Source organism: Protopterus annectens, chromosome 13.part0 (genome assembly GCF_019279795.1).
Source record: "Protopterus annectens isolate FY-2018-M chromosome 13.part0, PAN1.0, whole genome shotgun sequence".
In the NCBI taxonomy this organism is placed as follows: domain Eukaryota; kingdom Metazoa; phylum Chordata; order Ceratodontiformes; family Protopteridae; genus Protopterus; species Protopterus annectens.
In genome coordinates, this window is record NC_056747.1 from 846,808,174 (window position 1) to 846,832,165 (window position 23,992).

Below are 23,992 nucleotides of genomic sequence, written 5' to 3' on the forward strand. Positions count from 1 at the left end.
TTTTGGGTACAGCAAAAGTCTTTCCCCGACTGCCTCCAGAGTTGAGCAGCCGGGCAACCCTTCAGGGATGCTAGAAGGGCTTATCAGAAGGATTCTCTGTTGCCCTGGTTCTGCGGACCCCCTCTGCCATGAGGGCAGCGTCTATTATTATTGTTGTTTCCCCCTCTGCCTCTGGCAGAAAAATCACTACATGCGTCAGGCAAGGCTCCCTGAGATTTACGGAACCGCATCTTCCCACTCTTCTGACCCTTGGGGTAAGGTCTAGAGGGAGTGGAAAAACGGACTCCCACGGCAGAGAGAGTCTTGCCTTCTTGCTCACACCTAGTCAAAGTGTCTCACCTGTGGTCCAAAAAGAAAGGAACCACCAAAGTGAGTGTTGGTGAAGGACGCTCGAAAGGGTTCCACAAAGTTACACAGCCACATCCACGCATGCCTCCTAAGGGCCACCCAGGTACCTGCGGCTCTACTCGCCCCATCGGCTGCACAGGAAATGAGCCTCATGGAAGAGTTAAACACAGAATTAAGCGTCGCTAGCTGGGAAGCTACCTTGACTTGTGCTCCCTCAGCTGTTGGATCTTGGAGGGCATCTCCGTGCTCTTTAAGGAGATCCCTTTGAAGTTGGGTAAAATGACACAGGTAGTTCAGTGACCTCATAGAGAAGGTTGCTGAAGTGAACATTCGCTTCCTGTCTCTGTCCATCGTCCTAGACTCCTTATTAGGGGGATGGACAGACGAAGAGATCTCCACTAACTATTTTTTGGTGGCTACTGCTGCTACCACCATAGCATCAACAGGGACACCTTTCGAAAGGAACTGCTTATCCTGGGGTGCTGTAATGAATTTACTAGGTCTCCTCGGAGTTGGTTCCACTGTATCCGGAGCTGACCAAGCCTTTCGAGCCATCACCGTAATAAGTGGCTCGAAAGGCGGAGACACCTAGGAGGTGGAAGGTCGGGAACCGAAGGCATCCAGAAATCAGACTCATCCCCAGAAGGGGCTAGGGGATTCCAGTTCCCCCTCTGCTTAAGCATTTCTAGGATGTCAGAGAAGGAAACCTCTTCAGAGGGGATGTCTGGGACCCTTCCAAATCATCCAAGTCTGTATCAGAAGTGACAGACTCGGGGGAATCAATGTGCTTCCTCTTACACTTTTTATTCTGAGGGGGCTCTTCTGAGTGATCAGGAGAGGCCTCAGAAGAGAAGGAAATACCCAATGGGGTGTCCTGGAGCATTGGTTCCCTACGCTTAGGGTCTAGAGAAGGGGCAGAGGTTGGCACAGGCACTACAGGGGACGGAGCCGGTGGGGCTGATAGTGGAGCTGACTCAGGGGACAGCACACACCGCATGACATTGAAGGCGTCCCTGCCACGATGCAGAGAAAGCTCCAGTTCCGAAGAAATAGGAATCTTTCTCAGCACTGAGGGGGACGGCTCCAAGGCCAATGTTGGAGCCAAGCTCACCTGCGCCGAAGCTCCAAGAGAGAGAATGGGGTCGGACAAGGGTCCGATGCCACTTGCCCCCTCAGAGCAGACGAGAGAGCCCCGTCGCCCAGATCCCTCAATGGAAGGTACCACCGAGGGGGTCAGAACCGCAGGAGATAGAGTAGTGGAACTGTCGGCTCCGATAATTCTAACCCCAACGAATTGGAGTCGGAGGAGGAACATCGACAGAAATGGATGGAGCCAGACACCTGTTGAGGACTGGACAACAATTTATCTAGTGCCTGCACCTTTAGTAACCTACTGACCACTCTCTCCACATCATGATCAGACAGTCTAGAGGATCGAGAGGGAGTGAGAGGATGGGTGACTACGCTCGCTCTGAAGTAAAGGAGACCAAGGAGTCGAATGCACAGACTCTAGTGAAGGGGGCCTCAGCCTCTTGTGGCTCCGCAACAGCTCCGAAGCCTCTGATGGAGCCGACGGGGAGAATGTCTTGTCGGTGCCAGCCGGAACCGATGTAGAAGGTAAATCCTGAACCGAAGACAACTCCGAACACAGAGCCGATGGCTTAGTGGATTTAGGGGATTTCACTGGCTGTGAGCTCTTGGCCGGTGAATCCTGGGGTTTTGAAAAGACCCCTAAGAATCAGCTTATTCTACCGCTCCTGCAGGACTCTTGGACTAAAGGCATGGCAAATAGAACAAGAGTCCTGCAGATGCACAGCGCCTAAACAATAGATGCACGAAGTGTGCCCATCTGTCAGAGACATTTTCTGACAGCATGAGTCACACTTCTTGAACCCAGAAACCTTGGATTCCTTTGACATACTTTATAGTAGAAAGAAAACCAATTATGACAACAATAACTAGAAGCAATATACAGTCTACAAAAACACACCTACTAGAAAGACTATAGCTAAAGGTTTTTTTTTTTTTTTTTTTTTAAAAGATAATAGGAAAGCCTCTAATTTAAACGGCTAGCCTAGAAGAAAAAAAAAACAGAAGGAAAGCCTCCAACTTTAACAGCTAACCTGACAAGAAGAGGAGGGGGGGGGGAGAACTCTCTAAGTTAAACATGTTCTATAAAAAAAGGGATACTATAAGATAAACAATTATCTATCACAGAAACAAAACTATCGCTAATAATAAAATACTAGAAAAGTTAAATTCTAGTGAAAAAGTTACACAAAAAACTCTATACAAGCCTGAGCCAGAAAAACGACACCTCACAGCTGAAGCGGCAAACGAGATCTGGGTAGCTATCGCTAGGCATTACGGGATAAGGGGTAGCCTCGAGCCAGTAAACAGCTCTCGAGCTATTAAAGATGGCAGAGTTGGAGCCAAGGATCGGCTCCGATCCCAACCAGCAAGAACGAAGGCAAGATAGACAACTTAACATCAAGGGTTAAATGTTTTAAATGTAAACCAGTGTAGCCATGTAGCATATAGACGTCCACAGAGGCAAGGTAGGGGGGGGGGCAAGCATGTGGGAATGACAGAATGCCAGGGTACCAAACTACCACAAGAGGTTATATCCTATCTTAGTAGACGGGAAACAGGCCACGACAGAGACAGCCTCTTACCTAACCATTGTGAAGCTTGCAATGGTTGAAGAGGAGCACTACTTGCTTTGGCAGTCTACTCCAGTCAGAGCTTTAGGAGGACCCTATTCCAAATACCTTTGGCTACGGTTCACCTTGAATGGGAGGGTGGAAAAGGAAACAAGCAATTAGTTGTGTTTGAGGATATTCCTGCAGATGTCCTACTAGGGAATGATTTTGATAACTGCATGCACACAAGGTACAGCATTACACACAGTCAGGCTTGGAGGCAGGCATGTGGGTCTGGTAGCCTGGGGGGACCCAGACAGACCACATACGAAGCCAGGAGTGGTGAGGTGGCTACTTCATGAAGGGAGCTATCCTGTAGCAGTGAGACTCAAGGTGAGTCACAGTTGCTTGTGGGTACTGATATTCATTTGGATAGAGTGACTGCAAGTGCAGAGGTGAGTAGTAGCACCCAGGCTGACAGTGAGGCACTGCTGTCAGAGGATATTAGACTTCCCGTGGAAAGGGAGCGGAGAAGGGTTACAAAGAGAGAGTTGAGACAGGCTCAGCTCTCAGCCCCTACATTACAAGGCTTGAAGGAGGTAGCCAAGGAGGCACCTGATTCTCAAGGGAAGGGAGAATCTCTATACTGGGACAAAAGTTACTGTATACAGACTGGACCCCTGAGGGAGGGATAGTGGGTGAGAGCATACAGCAGTTGGTAGTGCCCAGAGCCCATGACATTCCCCTTTTAGGTCATATGGGAATAAAGCATACAATGCCATGCTATTACACAGAACTTTTATTGGCCTGGGATTTCCAGGGGTGTAACAAGGTACTGCAGAACATGTGAGCAGTGCCAAAAAGAAGGCAAGGCGGAAGACAAGGTCAAAGCTCCTTTGATCCCTCTGCCTGTGACTGAGCTGTTTCAGAGGGTAGCTATGGATATTGTAGACCCTGAGTACCCCCAGTTCCACAGGAAAGAAGCACATCCTAGTGGTAGATTATGCTACCAGATACCCTGAGACAATGGCTCTGCCCTCCATTAAGGCAGAAAAGGTGGCAAATGTTTTGTTAGAGATTTTCAGCAGACTAAGTTTCCCAAAACAGTTACTGGCTTGTCTGTGGGAGTGCTGTGGGTGAAGCGCCTAAAGACCACCCCTGCCACCCCCAGACAAATGGTCTGGTGGAGAAGTTAAACTCTACACTAAAGACCATTCTACTGATATTTGCAGATGAGTTTAAGAGGGAGTGGGACAAATATTTGCCCCATATGTAGTTTGCTTACAGAGAGGTGCCTCAGAAATCCACAGGTTTTTCACCCTTTGAGTTGCTGTATGGGCATAGTGTGAGGGCACCTTTAGATTTGATTAGGGATGAATGGGAGGGCAAGTGTGAATCCCACAAGGAGTCTGTTGTGGCATATGTCCTAAACCTCAGAACAAGGCTCAGGAGAATCTGGCAGAAAATGGTCTGGTATGACAGGAATACTCAAGCTAGAGAGTATGCTGTGGGACAGGAGGTTATGGTTCTCATTCATGTCAGATACAACAAGCTGCAGGCAGCTTGGGAGGGACCCTTCTAAATGGTATGGAAGGTCAGTGATGTTAACTACATGGTAGAACTGCTAGGCAGGGGCACAAACTGTGCCATGTTAACATGATGAAACCTTACCATGATAGGGAGCCCCGGGTGCTAAGTATTTGCGGCAGGAGGAGTCTGAGGGCTACAGCAAGCCAGACAGCAAAACCCAAATTACTATGTTGGAGCCTAGGGTTGCATATTATATGACAGTGCAGCACTGTAAAGGGGTCAGAAATGCCAAGGCAGCTGGGATCTGAAGACAGGAAATAGGGTAATGCATTCCCATACAGGTTCATCCTTCTCAAGCAACATTAAGGGTCACTTGAAAAACTAGCTCAACTCTTTGAAGGGGAGAAGTGTGACAAAGGAGGTACTGCCAGCACAGCTTGCTGGAATTTTGTAAATTATATGCAATTTGTGAACAACATGATTTACATAAGATGTTTGTGTTACAGCTATATTAGAACTGTATATCAAACTGGTTTGTACAGACGTGCGTTGAAAAGGTAGTTTATAGTGTTCATGTTTGAAATGCATCCACAGTGTGCCCTACTTGAACAGAACAGAAATGTACATGCACTATTGTAACTGTTTAAAAGTATATGTTAACAGAGGAAACTGGAAGGATAACCAGTCCAGCAAACTTTAGACAAAAAAATGAAATGAAATTACTTTATGGCTAAGCCATAAAGTATGGAATCTTTCAGTTTTCAATGCAGCAAGAGACAACACTGCCTGTACTAGGAAATGTTCTGTATTGTTTTTAGAGTTAACTATTTACTAGTCTTGAAAGCATTAAGGAATGCAATTGTTTTAGGACTTCCAGCTTCTGCCAAAGATCTGAGGTCTATGTATTTTACAGGCACATGCTAAATACTGACAGCTTCATCAATACTTGTTTTGCCTAGAAACTAGAAGTCAGATGACAAGAAGTAATGTCATTCTGTAAGGTATCCCCCAGCAGTAATATTTTAGATATTATTTTCAGAAGTTTCTTAGTGAGACAGCATTTTGTATTCTGTCTTGAACCTGATTAACTAGAAGATCCATTCACTACATCTGCCTTGCTCTGTAAGATCTTAAAGTTACAGTAAAATTCTCAGATTTAGTCAGGAATAAAGTGAAGCTTAGTTTAGATATTTTTATTTGAGATTGTCCTGTAATGTTTTAAATATTTCCTGTGGTTTTGAACTCTGCTGTTACTGTGAATATATATTTAGTATTGTTTTGCCCTTTTATTATTAAATATATTTAAATCTTTCATTGTGGTGGATCTGTGTAGAGATATTTAAGTTTTGGGAGTACTTGCATATTTATTTGGTGACACTGTCTGGGCCACTCCCAAAAGCCTTGCTCTTGGTCAAACTACCGCCTGTATTAATATTAATATTACACAGTAAGACTGAACACCCTTTAAGGGCCTTAAAGTAACTGATAAGGAGTTACAGGTGGCAGTAGAAACTACCTTACAGTCTGCGCAGAAGGGGACATAGCTAGTAAACCTGTGCCAGCTTTTCCAAGGTGTGTGTGTAAATCAAACCTTAAAGAGAGTGTGTCCGCTACTTGAGTAGGGACACAAAGCACTAGTTGGACAGAGAGGGTGCTGGGGGTCTTGGCTTGGTCACTCAGCTGAGATCTCAACTCTATAGTTATGCCAGTGGGGAGTCTTATTATGGACTTCGAGAAAGAGGGAGAAACTAGCCCCAAACTGACTGTATGCTCTTAAGGGAAACTGCACTGGATGCAGAGAGCTGCATCTGGAAATACTGTGTGTGCACCTATCATCCTACCAGTGAACATCCCCCACTGTTGCCAGTGGTGAGGATTGAGCCTCCTTGATTACTGGTTGCCAGTGGAGGGTTGTCACATCACAGATCAGGTGCATGGGAGCTGTATGCAGCATGCATGCTATCCGTGTTACTAAACTTGCATTTGGGACTGTTTTTGAAAGACTTCAGGAAGCACGGGCATCCATTACATGGCGAGCCTGCTGCTTTCTTGGCTTTACCAGATAAAGACCTTGCTCACTATTCTGACACAAGTACTGCAGGTGTGGTAAGGGCGCAGTTTTTTTTTTTTGGAGACTCGTGACTTCCTAAACTAAGAAAGCCTGTCTGGTGGCAATTTTGCCTTCTGGTTCAGTGCATGCATCTGGCAACTAATGGATCCAGATGGGGATTTCTACACTGACAATGATCCCCACAGACGGAACAAATACTTGCTGTGAGAATTTTCCACAGAAGGTGCTGCCTTGAGCCAGTTATCCAAGTAAGGGAAAGATCTTAACTCCTAACACACTGCAACTGAAACCATGTATTTGGTGAATGCCCTGGTGGGTGGGAGAGTACAAATAGCAGGGCTTAAAATTCGTAATGACTGGAAACACCTGAACACGCAGGAATCTCCAGGTTGGCTTTGCTATTTTGATGTCTAGGTACACATCTTGGAGACCCAGAGAGCATATCCAGTCTCCTGCCTGTAGATAAGGTAAGGTGGACTGTACTGTGACCATACAGAATGACTCCTTTCCACATCAAATCAGGCCGAGGATTGGTCTGAGGTTCTGAGTCTTGTTGGGCATCAAGAAGAATAGAGTAAAATTCAGACCCTCTCTAGACTGGTAGAACCTCTTAGATGGCCTTTTTTTTTTTTTTTTTGAAGGAGGTTGTATACCTCCTGTTTTGCTGGCCTCCTCTGAAGCAGGTGGAATTTGTGGTGGATGCAAGGATGTTTGTTTGAGCAGTGCTAAACAGTACAGAGTAGCCTCTGGATAAAAGGCTCTTTTATCCACTTGTCCTGCATGACGGACAACCATGCAGCCAGATACTGAAAAACATCTTCCCAAACTGCCTCCAGAAGGGGAAGTTGGGTAACATTTCATATAAAAGAAACCCTTGAACTCTTGCTGGTGTGAGCTACCTGTAGGGTAGCAGCAAGATGAGAATTCACCTTTATCATGGGACTCTCTCTTGTACTTCATTTTTGGATACTTTTTGGTTTCTTTGAAAGGACTTTTGCAGGGCTGAAAACTGAACTACAACAGCCGATAGCATTTTGCCCTTTATTTCATGTTGCAACAACTTATATTTGATGTTTTGCTCAAACAAGGAAGTTCCATCAAAGAAAGCACTGACAACAGCTGTAGTGAAGTGGTCTACAAAGTCAGACAGGCCTGCCACTGCATTACAATGCATGAGCCCACCACTCCAGCTGCTCTATTCATTGCAGCATGAATCAATCTAAGACAAAGACGAAATGGTTGCTACCTGGGTCTTGAACTATGATCTCATCTCAGTTGCATGCAACTGCTTCAGAGGATCAGTTTTTTTCCCCTCTCTCTCTCCACCAAATCCCTCTGAAACCAAACCATATGCACCAAGTACTTCAATGCCCTGATTAAGATGATACTGGATGCATATACATGCTTTCCCAGTCTATCCATTATCAAGGATTCACTTTTAAGAGGATGGCTATCATAAGCATTCTTTCAGAATGAAAGCTTTATGACAACAGACACCACTACAGAATCTACAAGTGGTCTTTTACTCAAAAACACTGCCCATCTTTGTGGATCCACAGCACTATCTAGTTTTCTGGGAATTGGCTCAGCTACATCCATTTTTTTCCATACTTTGGGGCACACCATATCAACAAGTTGGTCTGAGAGTGGCACGACCCAGGCTGCTAGGAGAGCAGATTTTACAGGTTTCCTACAATTTCCTCCTGCGTGGTGGGGTCTTTACTGGCCAGGATCTCCTCTTCCTGAATCTCTAGGATTTCACCAAATAGGGTGTTTGTATGAGATTTTGGGGAATTTCTCTTTGTTGAGACCCATGTCTGGGTTGGAGGAGGACTCTAAAAGGGGGAAACATGTGCTTCCTTTTGCACCATCTCTTCCTTGGAAGGCTCCAGTGGGGTAATTATCTGACCTCTCTTGGGAAGATTTGTACTCCAGACCTCAGTAATTCTGCCCTAAGAGATTCTGTGTCCTGAGGAAGTTAGGCTGACATACAACTGAGGGTTCAGACTCCACGGTGCCAGGGACAGTACCAATGGAGCTGGTACCTGCCACTACAAAGAACCAGCCTCAGATCTCTGGGTTGATATACTGAGGTATTTGTGTTTGAGAGTACTGAAACAGATTGCATCAAAGTTATCATAAGATGTATACTGCTTCTGAGTGCCGGCACCAAGCTCTCTGGAGCAGAAATGTGAATGTAACATTAAACTTCTGCACTGTGTGGCTCATGTCCAGACAGCAAGCTAAAGTGTAGAAGGAAGAGAGCGGGTTGAATACTGCACACCTTTGCAAACATGCTCTTCAAATCAAAAGTCCACCTGTATCCTGTTACCCACCCAGTGGTATAGAGATGGGCTGTTATGATAAAGTGCTAGTTGCAACCATCTGGGCAGTTGTACAACTACTGTAAGTAGCAGTATCAGTGTATAACAGACACTGGGAAAAGGATAGGGTATGAAATAGAGTGCAGCACACACAGTTCTGACTCTAAAGTACCCCTTCATCTCTCCCAACTACGGCCTCACCACCCAGGTCTTGGCAGTTAGGAGAAATGTTTTCACAGTCTCTTGAATAAAGACCAAACTATGTCTGTACACAGTACATAAGAATTAAAAGTAGTGACCCTCAAGTCAAAATGAAAATAAAAAAGGAATAGTACTGTTTCCTCTCTACTATACTAAAAGTAGAATATTGCCAGAACTCCCAAGACTGACTAAAACTTTGATGAAAAATAAAGTTCTTGCTGCTTCACAAAGAAATCAGAGAAAGGGAGCAAGAATAAATTCTCTTTCATGGAAATCTGTATCCAACTGCGGATTCAGAAATTGCTGACAGCATGTTTCACTTGAGATGTTGTTTAAGAGATTCAGGGATGCTTTTTACTTATAAACAAATTCAAAATGCCTGAACTGTGAATAACACCATACAATGCCTCCTATGTCTTTTTTTTTTTTTAAGCTCACTGTCTCAATGTCTGTAGATAAGCAAAAGTGATTTCCAAAATGCATACTAAATGAACAAGCTTTTTCCAAATGTGGTACATGCGATCCAAAATGAATAGTAGTTGGAACTGAAATTCCAATGCATGTTTTCTCAGCACTTTTAGCACAAAGCATACAAGCAAAATCAGAAATTCAACTTTTCAGTTAAATGTGTTTTGTCCCCCCCAAGAGCTATGACATTTACAACTATCAAAAAGGAAGCATGCCATCTTTAACTGTGGTACCTTTTAAAAATCTGTGTCTGTTGCGAAAAGCCCTGGACAACAATAATGCACATTATAATGTTGTTTGTGGATCCAAGTACAGGATAGTGCCCACCTGAACAAATTTGCAGTTAAACATTAAGCAAAAGCAGAGTCATGGAAATATGTCAAATTATTTTTACAAACTGTATGCCATCATGAATGAGTGTTTTTCACTGCAATCACATCCAGTGCAGCTCTTGGCCCATCAGAAAAGCAAAAAAGTAAAAAAATACTAAAAGTTCTGCAAATTCCTTGAACCCAGTGTAACGGTTGCCTTTAGAGAAACGTATTTGCACTAGTCAGATGCACAATAGTGTCACAAAAATATGGCAAGGGTTACAGTTCTCTCCAACAAACGGGAATCAAAAGTCATCATCAGACTCAGTTGATACTGTGCTAACATCTGGAGGTTCAACTACTTTCAGACACTGGTCTGCAAGTTCCACGAATAATGGTTCCTGCATGGCAGCTTTCATTATATGATCCTTGTCCTCAGCCTGGTCTACATCTAGCAACACCTGCCTAAGGTGAGGGTTGTGAAGCAAGGCTTTCAGTTTTTTAGACTGTCCTGAAAAACAAAAAAAATAGAGATTATACATGGTTCAGGTTATTTTCAAATGTGCACGTTCCGAGGAGCAAAAACAAAACAAGCAAAAGGACAGGTTGATCTACAGGTAAAATAAGGATTTGGTGAAAATGTTCTATCAGCTCAAAATGTCCCTAAGAAAAGTCCCTTAAGATTTTTCCAGAAAAATCACAACAGACGCACAGACAGAACATTTAGTATTTCTGTGTAATGTGAAGGCTCACCAGCTAGTATTTGTTTTCTACTACAAACATGGAGATGTTAACAGTTTTTATTATCAAAACCATTTCTCGTTCACAAATTGGATTTATGCCTGAAATGCCAGCATCCCAACACTGGAAATGGACTTCTTTTACTACCAGAAGGAACACTTACTGGAAGCTTGTCTTCCTAAGGAGAGGGCAGGGTGCACATATATACTGCTGTGAATCATAGCAGAGCATGAAAGTAGGCTAGTAACTTTTTTCATCACCATATTCTCTGTGTCAGAGAAAGGCAAGGGGAAATGGAAGCATTGTACTCTACCTGGCAAAGGACTAGCAATCGGTGACCTTTAGCCAAGGTAACAGAACACAGCACCTGCCAATACCTGCTAGAGACATACAGCTTCAAAGCCCACTGCAACACAATTGAAGGTTGCACTCATGAAGTAGAGGATCCATTAGAGAAGCAACATAATTGGAAATTGTAGTCAAAATCACAAAGCCCTAGAAATAAAACATCTGTGACAAGAGTACAGCATCTGGTAAGTCTTACAGCAGCAAAAAAGGCAGGCAACTAGACTTAACTCTTCTGTGACCCTACAAAAAATAATCCTACAGTGTGATGAGACTAAGATTTTATGTTACTTTGGCTTAAGATTTACATTACTTTCTAAAACTAAAGCTACACCTTCTACTGAGAAAAGAGGGTGATGGGCTGGAATACTGCCAAAATTTCAGAGGACATAAGCAACATTAAAATGGTTTTGTTTATATTTTTATGCAAGTAAAGCAAAGCTAGTTGGGAAACTGACCACCCCACGTTACTTCACATTAAGTGAAGCAAACCAATGCAAATTACACAGGGATACCCAACAAACCACAATAAAGGGTGCTAAAGACGAGGACCATGCTCCAATTATAGTTACTAATTCTCCATCTCACAGATATCCATTATTCCTTAAAGGCCTCTGTAAAGATGTACATAAAGCAATAACTGCTAATGTGGATAAATCACAATATGGCTTCCATACTATGAGCCACCATTTAAGAATGCATTTTATCAAGTGTAATACATCACATATCAACATTTTTCTCATACGAGTTTGAAAACAAAATTGCATAATGTCAAGCAGTATATTCTCTGGCTGTAAAATACACCACAACATATTTTTCTTTTCCAATTAGCTAAAATGATCTGACCAGTCCATTTTCTCTCATCCAGACAGCTTCAAAAACTCCTCTCTCCACAGGAAGAATAAAGATGAAAGGGAAAACATGCAATTAAGAATAATCCAGGAATTTATTCTGAGTTAAATGTTTAAAACACAGATCAGCTAAAATAATATTAGCAGGGTAAATGCACACTCCTGTACTCATTAATCCACAAAAGAATGCTGATCTTTATCAGGTAACTACTGCTGGCCTTTTTAGAGAGATATCCTTCTAGCCACCACTAGAGGTTTCTCCTGCAGCACAAACTCACATGCACAAAGGAAAACTACTTCAGCTATTCAGTTTTAACTTAAATTTGGTGACTCACCGGTGCCCACATTACCAATCAAACCCAGATCAGCAGCAACATAGATTCACATAAAAATCAATCACTTACTCATCAGCCATATGTATTTAATTTTTTTTTAATTTGGAAACATACCTAAAAGTTTCAGGACACGTAAAGGCACTCTGTCAGATTCCTCATCTTCTGACTCCTGCAGAATATCATCCACAGACCAATCTCCTTCTAGATAAAAACAGAAAGGAAATATAACCTAATACCCATACATATATTTATGCATTACACTCACAGCATGTTAGCACCCAAGCTCCCCCATCACTTACCGAAGGAAATTACATCACCTGTATACTATGCTCTTAGTCTAAGGTGACAGACCATGTGTACTCCCTACAGGGATTTGAGACCTACTTCATCATATCACTTCAAAGAAATTTCTTAAGCTAGCCTTTGGCTTCACAACCTCAAAACAGATCACATCATTTAATAGGGTGCAAGGTGTTGGATAACTAACCGTATCATGTGCAGCTGTCTTTTTAATGTGTTTTAACTGTTTTACAATCAGGTCGATGCAGGATACTTATATACTAGGCATCCTTGAATGTACAACTGAAACGTACAATACAAGTTCTGCTACACCAAGGAATATGATCAGGGATGGTTACCCCAAGTGCTTAGTACATGCAAGGTACATTCAATGCACATGAACACCTTGTTTGGCTGAGATATCAGCATTTCACATGCCTAGTTATGGAAAAGGGTCATGACAAGAACTCTTGGAGCACCTAAAGCCATTTGCCATATATTAGTAAATAACGTAGATGCCTCACAATAGGCGGCCATTAATTACAGAACTATAAAATGAGTGCGCTTTCTAGTTTTAAAGAAAGTCAGTATGGGACATGCCTGTTTATGTATGCGAAAATGCTGCCCAAAATACGTGTACAAATAAAGCTGCAGATTTTACACAAGGGTACAATGTCCCCTGCATGGGAAGTATGTGGGGGTCTTGCTCACCACCCCAATGTCACCAAATTCTGTAAATACCTTTTACTTTCAAAATTTGATAAAACAGGACATTAAAAATGGTTCCCAAATTAGTGTATCATTATCTGCAGCATGCTTACCACAATCTTAAGTCTTCCTGCCCCCCCAAGAGAAACAGGGAATCTTTACACTGCAGACACCTGTGACAAAAAAAAATGTATCCAGTTGAAATCCTGCTATTTTAGTACAAGTAAAACTACTTTCTCTGGGAATGGTTACCTGTCTCCTAAATCTCTGAAGGTGTACGAGTACTCGTGCAAGTGTACTATTTTACTGTAAACTCATTTACTACTTTACTGTAAAAGGTGAAGGATTCCCTTCTTCTCAGAAAAAAAAAACAGCTGTGCATACTTGGCAATTTCCTCTAGTAGACCCACTCCACAATAGCTACTACCATTAAAAGGTAAGAAAAGCCCAATAAAAAGTAGTATCTATTCAAGTTCTGACACACATAATTGACAGAAAAGATAGAAAAACATTTTCACACCTGATGCAGGACTTCAAAACAGATTATGTAAAATGCCTAACAAGAGGAGCCAGTCTCATCACAGACAAGTCTAAAAAGGAGCCACAACTGGCTGATCTTCCACAGAGACAATATGTTACCACTGTAAGATATCTGGTAAAAAAACAAATGGTACACAAGATGCACTAAAATGGGTAGTGCTCAGTCCCAATTAGAAAGGAGATGAGTTTACCATATTTCCAAATCACAGACATACCAGAGTATGATCCATTATCACCTATTCAGCAATCATGCAGCAATAGGGAAAGGACCGATTGATCCTCATTTTGAATTTCATGTACAGGATTATCCTTGATGAATCCATCTGCATGCAGGACAGAGTTACAATCCCAAGCTCTTTAACCGGAGACAGGAGAAGCAAGTTGTTTTTCTCACTTACATGATCTCCAGCTCCTACCATAGCAGTTGAACTCTAGCATATACCAAGTTCTCCATTATTGGTAGTACAGCACCAACTACTGACACAAAAACAGCAAATAAAATAACTTTACACAAATACAGAAGTTTCACAGTACTGATATGATACAGAGAGGATTTAAATGCAGATTAAGTTAGAGCAGTTTTGAAAGACAGCTCACATAAAAATGCAGAGAGACCACCACTTCTGACCCATCATGTTCACTTCAGTGATGAAGTCAGTACTGTGGAGCACCTCCTCTTCCTACACCTGTCCCAGACACCTACAAATGAAAGGTGTTGAGATGGAATCCTTGTCAACAGCAGCAGTAGTACAGCAATGAAAACCCTCAATACTACCGCCATGAACTGAAATTTTCCAAAGTCAGTCTTGTGTACATTTATTCCTCTTTCTAGTTGCCAGTAATTGGAAGAGGCTGTACATTTCAACGAAGACAATGTCATTAAAACCAAACTCTTCAAAAACTGGTCAAAATCACATTAAACCAAGCAGCATTTTGCTATGGAATTTAGTGACATTGGAATTAAAAGTTAGATTAAGATACAGATGGTTTACTTTTTGTGTATTCCAGTCCAAGGACAGAAGGTTCATATACAAGTAGTAGGCTACCTGCCCTTATCAGTCATTTTACTCATGGCAAATTTCCCTTGGTGAGAATCAAACCATATGCCTCTTACTTATGAGGTAAATACCTTAACCATTATGCCAAATCCCAAACATCTACCTGACACTAAGGAAACAAACTTACCATAATGAAGAGTCAAAAGTCACACCAAAATCACAGACACAAGTCAAGGCTACTGCAACAAGTTGTTCACTGCACATATCCAAACCACCAGAAATACACCTACCTGCAAAGATCCAGAGGTGAAGAAAACCTCAAGTGGTATTCCAAGCAGTTCCAAACCAGCACAGAGACAACCAGGCTGCAAGTCCAACACTTGTTACAAACCAAGACTCTCAAACTCAATATTACAGTTTTAAAGCAATGTTGGAGGGACAAACCCTGCTATCCCTTCGCAGAATGGAGAAGCTGTACCCACACTAACTGCACATGCTAACAATGGGGATCACTGTACCTTAGATGAGAGAAATGCTCCAATAATGTTACACCATGAGAAGACATTCACTGAAACAGCCTCATCATTCTGAGTATCAAAGTTACAGTCCTCCGAATTACAAAGTGGAGTCACTTCACCCATCCCTGCTAAGGCTAATGAACTCTACCATGTCTCATGTAATCTAGCAAGGTGCACACAGTGATGCAAGGTCTGACCATGAGCCAAGACAATCCATTCATGATCAGACGTGGTGTCAGAATTCTCCCTACCAGGAAAAAATGCAAGAAAAAGTGCAAAATATTCTTGAAAAAAGACACCAAGAGGCCCACCAAACCATCCTGGACTATAGGACTAACACATTATTCCCAATTCTTTAAAGTACCAAAATGTTAATACTACCATTTCAGTGTCCGAAATATTGTCCTTTCACATGATCACCTTTTAGTCATACAGAATGCTTTTTTAAATTTAATACTTCCTTTTCTAACTTGGAAACAAAAACTTGATACAAATCCTCTCTACTCTCCCATTTTTTATTTTTGTCCCTCCTGTTCTTTAATTTTGCTAGACATTGTCGAGCATACAGTTTATATTCAATGTGCTACTTTTTGGTGTAAATTTTTCATTCACGTATCAACTACCCACTTATGTCCAGTAAATGGTTGTGGTGGAAGCCAGAACCTATACTGGCACTCACTAGGTACAAGGCACAGAAATAATGCTGAAATGGGTACCCACAGATGAGATGTCTCAACACAAACACACCCACTCATCTGTCTTGTATTTAAAGCATATCCATGTATAACTGGAGGTTTGCCAATTCACCTACAACATTTGTTTTCATACAGAATGATCCAATAAAGACGGACAATGGCATAATGGAGGAGGACATGCTGATTCTGCACAGAAAACATCCCACATGAGACCACAACTGGATAATGCAACTGTTGTGAGGCAGTGACACTAACCACTGTGTAAAGTCTCTCTAATCTAGCATATATATTTTTAACACCCCTACAACTTTTAGTATAACAATGGAGTTTTTCATCCACAAGACAAGGCTGCATTCAATGATGTGGCTTCCTTATTAATGCTCCTGCTTAATGTGACGATTGCTGTTGCTAGGCACTATGTACTGAAGATCACCAATAGTGTAGTCTATAACAAAGTCGAAAGGGTATATAAAATTACGTGGTTATTTCCTGGACCGTCACTGTGTACAGGAACCGCCAATCCTCAAAAACAGACTATAATTTTGTTAGCAGTTCACAAAGCCCATCAGTTATTTCTATGCAGCAGAGGGTTAAGACTATCTGAACTTAGAATCTTACTTCACAAAAATCCTCAGAGCTCCTTTTTCTAACCCGTCCTCTAGTCTCTTACCCATATCTTCAGTACATCTTCAAGATTATCTCTACTAAACATACTGTGTGGACAACCATCACATAAAACAGCCCAAGGTGGATAGCAAAACAATAAAGCCTCAGGAACGAGCGATAAAACAGTTTAATGCACACAAACAAACGTTGCACAAATACGTTTTCATTTATACACTTAATCAGATGTGGGTCTAACTGCCATTATCTTTCTATTTATAACCTTTCTATTTAAAAGCAGCCAATGACAAACATATTTTAATTAATTTAAGTGCTTAGTGGGTGGAGCTTCATTAATCAGCAACGCATTTTCTCCTTTCCTTTGAAAATACAGTTTCAGTACATTAAACTAGTATGGAATTTGATAAAATTAATATGATGCATGTTAATTCTAAACAATTCATTATAAATTTATAAAAATACATGTTAAAACTTTTATTAAATGTGTAAATATATAAAACTGTATTAAAATGTTTAAAATCACCCTAAGTACTATTCAGTAAATTCTACATAACATTGGTTCCCTCTTGTGGTGAAACTAGGAATCACATTCAAGCTGTTCATTATTACAGACAGGGTCATTGATAAGAAAATAGTAAAATGTTATTTTATATTATTTAAAATAACTAAAATGACTTCTCCAAGGTAAGAACGGGTGGAAACATAAATTTAATGTAAACACCAACAATTCATAATGTTTCCATCCTATCACAATTTTGCTGCTCTTAATTTCAATAGTGAACTAATGGAGATGTGATCATTTAAACCCTGGTTTTCTACTAGCCTCTAGGGTTAGCTGCCACCAAAGTTCATAAGCACTTTCATTAAAATATGTTTGTCATTGGCTGTTTTTAAATAGAAAGGTTATAAATAGAAAGATAATGGCAGTTAAACCCACATCTGATGAAGTGTATAAACGAAAATGTATTTGTGCAGCATTTATGTTTGTGTGCATTAAACAGTTTTATCACTCGTTCCTGAGGCTTTATTGTTTTGCTATCCACCTTGGGCTGTTTTTTCTTGGTTTTGGCTGCCCAGTTGGTGCTTTGTTCATCAACAACCATCATATGTTACTACCGGCTATACGTTTAATTGTATGTCTAAATCTCTATGCTTATGATGCTCATGTAAATATCTTTTGTATTTATTTTACATTTGTTTACCGGGAAAGTCCGACTGGACACAGGTCCATTTTCAGCGGAGGCCCGGGGAGAAAAGCTCCAAATACCAGTACAATAAAATAGAGACACAATTAGTCAACATATAAGAAAATATCATACATAGTAATAATACATTAGAGCATAGAGAACAGAGATTAACAATATCTAAATATTCCATAAAAAGCCATATCCATAGATATAAGAATACATGAGTGTGGAGTTACTTATCCTTAACATATGTATAGTTAAGTTAGCATTTGTTCTGGAGCTTTTCTCCTCTGGCCTCCGCTGAAAACAGACAGCTCTGTCCAGTCGGACCTCCCCGGTAAACAAATGTAAAATAAATAAATATGCCCCATTCTCCACTCTGCTTGCCTTTCTCCTCTCATGATATCCTCTCCATTTTGTAGGCACAAGAGTTATATCAGCCTAATCTTCAGCTTCTTCATATTTTCCTCATCTAGCAACTAAACATTGGTCAAGGTTTCTTACTCTCACCCAACAGACTCCAAATTATAACAGCATTTTCTTATATTCATTGTTTAATCACTCCTTAACACGTACCTTTTTATCCCCTCTTATGCCCTTCTTGCCTCATTTTTAGCTACATTAGCTTTCTCATCTTATCGCAGTACATTTCAGATAAATTAGGAAATCTGGAAAAAGTATGAAAATGCAATACATACCAAGAAGAAAGATAAAGAGGGCAAAACCATGAGCTCCACCCATTTACAGTTTTTATTTTTCCGTTTAACCTTCCTGCATTCAGACCAGTGGCCACTTAACAAATCCAGAGCATTACCTACATGACTCAGACCCATTACCAACACGTTTTCAGATTTTTCTATAAAAAGGCATTCTAATAAATGGCCAGGGAAGGGGAGCTAGCCTCTAAATGAAAACATGTTTTTCTTCTTAAATTTATCACCTCCAAAAGAACAGCTGGGTTCTGTGAAGAGATACAATATGCATGTCAACAACCTAACGTCTTAATTCAAGATGGACTCCTGTTCCATCATGTAGTACACCCTGAACAAGTCTGAGACACTGTGGTACTAAACTGTAAACAAATCAAAACATTCCGAGCCAGGATAAAGGCCACATGGGAGATGGCGAGTGCCAGAATAGGCTCAGAGTACAACAGAAAGACACTAATCCCACTCAGGACACCAGTCTATCTTTCACAGAAGTAAACAACCATGGCATTCACACCAATGGGCAAGTTAGAGGATCTACTACTCACCTATGGCATGTATTAGGACATGGAAGAAATACAGAACATCCAACAAAAACCTACAAAGGCACAAGTGCATACAGACTCTCCAAGAAAGCTCCCAAGCTGAGAACCAAACACTGCAAGGCATTAATGCTAGTTGCACCCCCCCCCCCGCAGACATGACATTATGCCCTTAAGTGCAAGCATCAGCAAGCCTGATGCTTCAAGTCACTACTATTACGAGTTATACCTTTGTACATCACCCTACCCTATAATGTAAAACGGGTTCTAATTGATCACAAAATGGGATACGATTGGGACCCCCCATAAAAAAATCAATGGAATCTGGTAACCAGGAAGACTGGTCTTGGCCCAAAACATGCTAAAGTAAAATGAGCTGTAACACAAAATGTAACCCTCCACATGAGGTACTAAGTTTATTACTGTGTCAGCAACAAAAAGCAAAGCATTTTTTATAGAAAATGTGTAACAGATTTGCAAAATAATTGCTTCTAGGGCAGCATAAAAGAACAAATATCAAATATGGTGACACTAAACAGTGGATGAAAAAGAGAACAAAAGTCCATAAAATTTGACAGTTCCTTCTCTAAAAGCCATTTCAATTTCTAATGGCCATAACAAGCCAGTTACAACATGGCAAAAGCTCCAAAAGCCATTACTTAATACAGCAACCAGTATAAATGGACAAGTCATAATGAACTGAAAGGTCTAAATCCTAAAACTGCAAAACAAAACTTCAGAGAGTTTTAGAAAGTCTCACAGAGCACTCACTCACTGTAATATTTCAAAAGGTGTAAGGGACAACTCCCAAAAAGGACACTAAAAGAAACACCAATACATACATATCATCGTAAGTTATATGTTTCTCCCACAAAGTCATTCCAACAAGATGAAAATAATGTTTGAGACAAAGCCTCATACCATCAGCAGCATCCCTTACACTTGCTCCAATGGCTGCATACCAGGGGAATGCCAAGTGAAAATGCCAACTTCAGCGACAAGGCCTAATCTGCACTACAGTATTTGCACAAGCAGCCAACTAAAAGGCATTTAAAAAAAAATCAAACGACTAGAAGCACAACACAACTCTGCAGATACGGGTTGCCAACTAAACAGCTATATTTCTGTTTGGCACAGGCACACAAAAATGTAGCTAAAAGTTTTATTTGCATGAATATTCAGTGCCAAGTGCTCCAGCCTTACATCCTTGGGGAAATAACCATGCTGCACTTTCAATGTAAAAAGCACTGCACTAATGCACAAATGCTGCACACGACAGCTCATGGTCTTGTTAGTTTAACAATATTTACACTTTAATTAGAATTTAATAATACAGTTTGAAGAAAGTGCAAAGTAATTGCTGTAACACAATTTGTAAGGGGGGGGGGGGCAGCTGTTCCTTACGTAGTAGGAGGAGTGTTCAGGTGGGGCACCAATCTCCCTTAGGTTTTCTGTAACACCATTTGGGGTTTACAGACACTGTTGAGAGGGGGATAGGTTTATATTCAGAACAAGTACACATGCATGCATTGTACTAAATGTGCAGTGAGCACAGCCTAGCATTCTTTAAGCAGTGGCCAGACCTTGATGTGCCTTATTGCAAATATGCCGAAAAATCCACAGTGCATGGTCACGTGTTTTTTTTTTCCTTCAAAGTGTGCCATGTGAAACCTCAGTTCACTCCTCTTACTAAAATATGAGATTTTATACTTTCCCTTCACAGTACACACTTAAAAATTGCTCCATCAGGCTGCTTATTTATGGCAGTGATAACCACTGAAAACCCTATAAAGCAGAAACTGCTTCATCAGTAATATTATCACTATCTATGCACTGTATATAATGCCATGACTATATACAGTATGCTTTCCTGTGGGGTTAATGCCCAATGATCTCACTAGAAACGGACAGAGTTCTGCCTACTCGGCTCCAAGAAGGTCATTTCAGAGAAACCAGGTATTTTACTCCTTCCCCAGTCAGCCAATGCATAAAAAAAAAATAATAATCCAGACAGGGTGAGTGGCAAAGGTCCACTTCAATTTCTAGAAGGTCCAAGGAAACCACCCATGCAAGGTTTATGTAAACAGTATACAATAAGTCATTAATACATTCATAGTTAAAATGGTCAGTTATGTAACCATGTATAACCTATAAATACATATGCAACCAGTCTTTCCATCTTGTGGCTATATAGGTTTTATACCAGTGCACTTAACCGGTTACAAATGCAAACTAGCTAATTAGACAAGACATTCTGATCAGGAGTGATGGTAATGTTGTACTTCCTGCTGAATTTAAACAGTCACAAAACAGTTTTCATTTAGAAAGCATGTGAGAAGACTCCTTAGCTCTCCCAAATCACAAAAGCACTACCAATTAATGATGCTACACAGCCACTGGTTGTGGTGGTGGTGGTGGTGGCAGTGATGGGGTCTTGTACACTGTCATGCTGAAATCACTCCGATGTCAAGATATAATTAGATATCTGACCACTCACAAAAGTTAAGCATTTTCCTGGTCCGACTCCAAAAAAGAAAGACCCCCGAGACAGAACTTAACGAAAAGTACAATACAGAATGAGAAAATGAACACCAGTGTCCGTCTAAGAGCTGATGTGTCATGAAAACTATCGAGTATGAAACACTGAAAAAAACAGCTATGGGCAGATAACGTTTTAAGACTAAGCCATTTTGCTGTGTATAAAGTGCTGTATTCATCTTGGACAAAAAGGTCAATTTAAATTCTGGGCACATTTAAGACACCCATGTTCTGTGGTAGCATTTATGACCAAATTTGCAGGCATGACTTGTGCTTTATATTCTATTTCCAAAGGGATACACTGTCCCATTACATGAAAAATACAAAAACAAGAATCCACATCTTACCGCATAAAAACAAGAGGTATATACAACTCAAATGCCAAGATGACACAAACTTAAAAGCAGACCCCCCCCACACACACATTTCAGATCCTGTCCAGAGGTGTAGCCAGGTTTCTGAAGTTTGTACTCCAAGATCTACCATTGCTACCCCTCAGTCATTCTGCAGCCTTACCCCCACCATTTATTCATGCTGCCCCCACCCCCAAAAGGCTGTAGAGTCCCAGATATGTCCACATTAGAACGTAAGCGGCATTTTGCAACTGTGATATAATGCAACAAGACCCTATCAAGGTAGCCAGTCCCACCAGGTCCACTTACTCCAAATATCACATACACTACAGCTCACCTGAAGACTTATTTCCTTTTTGACTAATGGCAGAGCCATTTGGTATTTTGGTTTTGGTTCACTTAACCATCCAATGCAAGCAGTCTCCTGCTTCACTTAAAATAGTAACATCACATTAACAACAAGCAGCAACTTCCCATTCTAAGCAAAAACATAGCGACAGAATCCATTGTCTAAAAGGCTGAAACTCAAACCTGTAACTAATGGGAGGACAGATGTCTTGTGCTATGGTTTTGGTTCATTTAATAACATCCCAAACCATCTGCAGCAAGAAGACCCCCTTTCCAGTCTAACTGGAAAGCAGCCCAAATGGGGTTTGTAGCAATAAAACTTGTTTGCCATTTCAGTTATTTTCTTTAGAGTTAATATGCAGATACAAAAATTACTTGTATGCCTGTATAAGGTGTAGTGCTTTCAGATTACTTTGTCAAAAAGTCTGCATACATTTATTAAACACACACATTTAGTTAATTTATCCTTTTGTTGATGAGGCTAGTAGTCTCTTCAGTGGTAATCTGAGGTGGTTTTCATACTGATTAGGGGAAATTTGGCCAAGGCATTTGAGAAATCTCCCCTAGTACTTTAGATAGGAAATGGTGGGATGATGTGCGGATAGTGAATCGTGAAGTGCAGTGCATTAGCAAGGAGGAAGTAAGGATAGCTATGAAGAGGGTGAAGAATGGAAAGGCTGTTAGTCCAGATGACATACCTGTGGAAGCATGGAGATGTTTAGGTGAAATGGCAGTGGAGTTTTTAACTAGATTGTTTAATGAAATCTTGGAAAGTGAGAGGATGCCTGAGGAATGGAGAAAAAAGTGTTCTGGTACCGATTTTTAAGAATAAGGGCAATATGCAGAGCTGTAGTAACTACAGAGGGATTAAACTGATCAGTCAAAGCATGAAGTTATGGGAAAGAGTAGTGGAAGCTAGGTTAAGAAGGGAGGTGATGATTAGTGATCAGCAGTATGGTTTCATGCCAGGAAAGAGCACTACAGATGTGATGTTTGCTCGGAGAGTGTTGATGGAGAAGTACAGATAAGGTCAGAAGGAGTTGCATTGTCTCTTTGTGGACTTAGAGAAAGCATATGACAGGGTGCCTAGAGAGGAGTTGTGGTATTGTATGAGGAAGTCAGGAGTGTCAGAGAAGTATGTAAGAGTGGTACAGGATATGTACGAGGGTAGTGCGACAGCGGTGAGGTCTGCGGTGGGAGTGACGGATGCGTTTAAGGTGGAGGTGGGATTACATCAAGGATCAGCTCTGAGCCCTTTCTTATTTGCAATGGTGATGGACAGGTTGACAGATGAGATCAGACACGAGTCCCCGTGGACTATGATGTTTGCAGATGACATTGTGATCTGTAGTGAGAGTAGGGAACAGGTGGAGGAGACCCTGGAGAGGTGGAGATATGCTCTAGAGAGAAGAGGAATGAAGGTCAACAGGACTAAAACAGAATATATGTGTGTGAATGAGAGTGAGGATAGAGGAATGGTGAGGATGCAGGGAGTAGAGGTGGCGAAGATGCATGAGTTTAAATACTTGGGATCAGTAGTTCACAGTAATGGCGAGTGTGGAAGATAGGTGAAGAAGAGAGTACAGGCAGGATGGAATGGGTGGAGTAGAGTGTCAGGAGTGATTTGTGACAGACTAGTACCAGTAAGAGTGAAAGGGAAGATCTAACAAGAGGATAGTGAGACCAGCTATGTTATATGGGTTGGAGACAGTGGCATTGACAAAAAGGCAGGAGTCAGAGCTTGACCTGGCAGAGTTGAAGATGTTAAGATTTGCACTGGGTGTGATG

General features: G+C 41.2%; 1 protein-coding gene across 1 annotated transcript in view; it reads right to left on the reverse strand.

The window, feature by feature from the left end:
• Positions 1 to 9,645: 9,645 nt before the first annotated feature.
• The window catches only part of ZNHIT3 (zinc finger HIT-type containing 3), a 71,334-nt gene continuing 56,987 nt past the window's right edge, over positions 9,646 to 23,992 (reverse strand). Inside the window, exons 4-5 of the mRNA XM_044054570.1 lie at positions 12,282 to 12,368; positions 9,646 to 10,406 (exon numbers count right to left, since the gene is read on the reverse strand). Of these exons, the coding sequence (XP_043910505.1) occupies positions 10,201 to 10,406; positions 12,282 to 12,368 (293 nt within the window). The 3' untranslated portion in view covers positions 9,646 to 10,200. The remainder of the gene's footprint in view (positions 10,407 to 12,281; positions 12,369 to 23,992) is intronic.